At 67.0% G+C, this 312-nt stretch overlaps 1 protein-coding gene across 1 annotated transcript in view; it reads right to left on the bottom strand.

Annotated features, from left to right (window-relative positions):
- The window catches only part of LOC102381314 (sacsin-like), a 16,000-nt gene that overhangs the window by 15,266 nt on the left and 422 nt on the right, over positions 1-312 (bottom strand). Inside the window, 1 exon segment of the mRNA XM_025207769.1 lies at positions 9-312. This exon segment is cut by the window's right edge and continues 28 nt beyond it. Within this exon segment, the coding sequence (XP_025063554.1) occupies positions 9-312 (304 nt within the window).

Consider the following 312-nt stretch of genomic DNA (forward strand, 5'->3'; position numbering starts at 1 on the left):
CCCCTCACCTCTGTGGCTGTCCTGGTGCCATGGTGAAAGCTGTAGAAAAAGGACAAAAGTCCATGAAAGCCCCACCTGTGCCTGAGCCCCCAGCCAGACCCACGAGAGAGGGGGCAAGACCAGCCCAGCCAGCGATGGGGCTCCCGCAAGCTGCTGCAGAGCCGGGTGGACAAGGAGGGAAACTGAGCCACGGGGAGCCACGCAGCCTGATGGACGCGACCACGGAGACAGCCCAGGCGTCCGGGCTGCCCTCGCTCAAAGTAGTGGCTCCCACCCCCCGAGCGGGGGCAGAGCCCAGGAGGCCCGGCTGCC

Source organism: Alligator sinensis, unplaced genomic scaffold (assembly GCF_000455745.1).
Source record: "Alligator sinensis unplaced genomic scaffold, ASM45574v1 scaffold709_1, whole genome shotgun sequence".
In the NCBI taxonomy this organism is placed as follows: domain Eukaryota; kingdom Metazoa; phylum Chordata; order Crocodylia; family Alligatoridae; genus Alligator; species Alligator sinensis.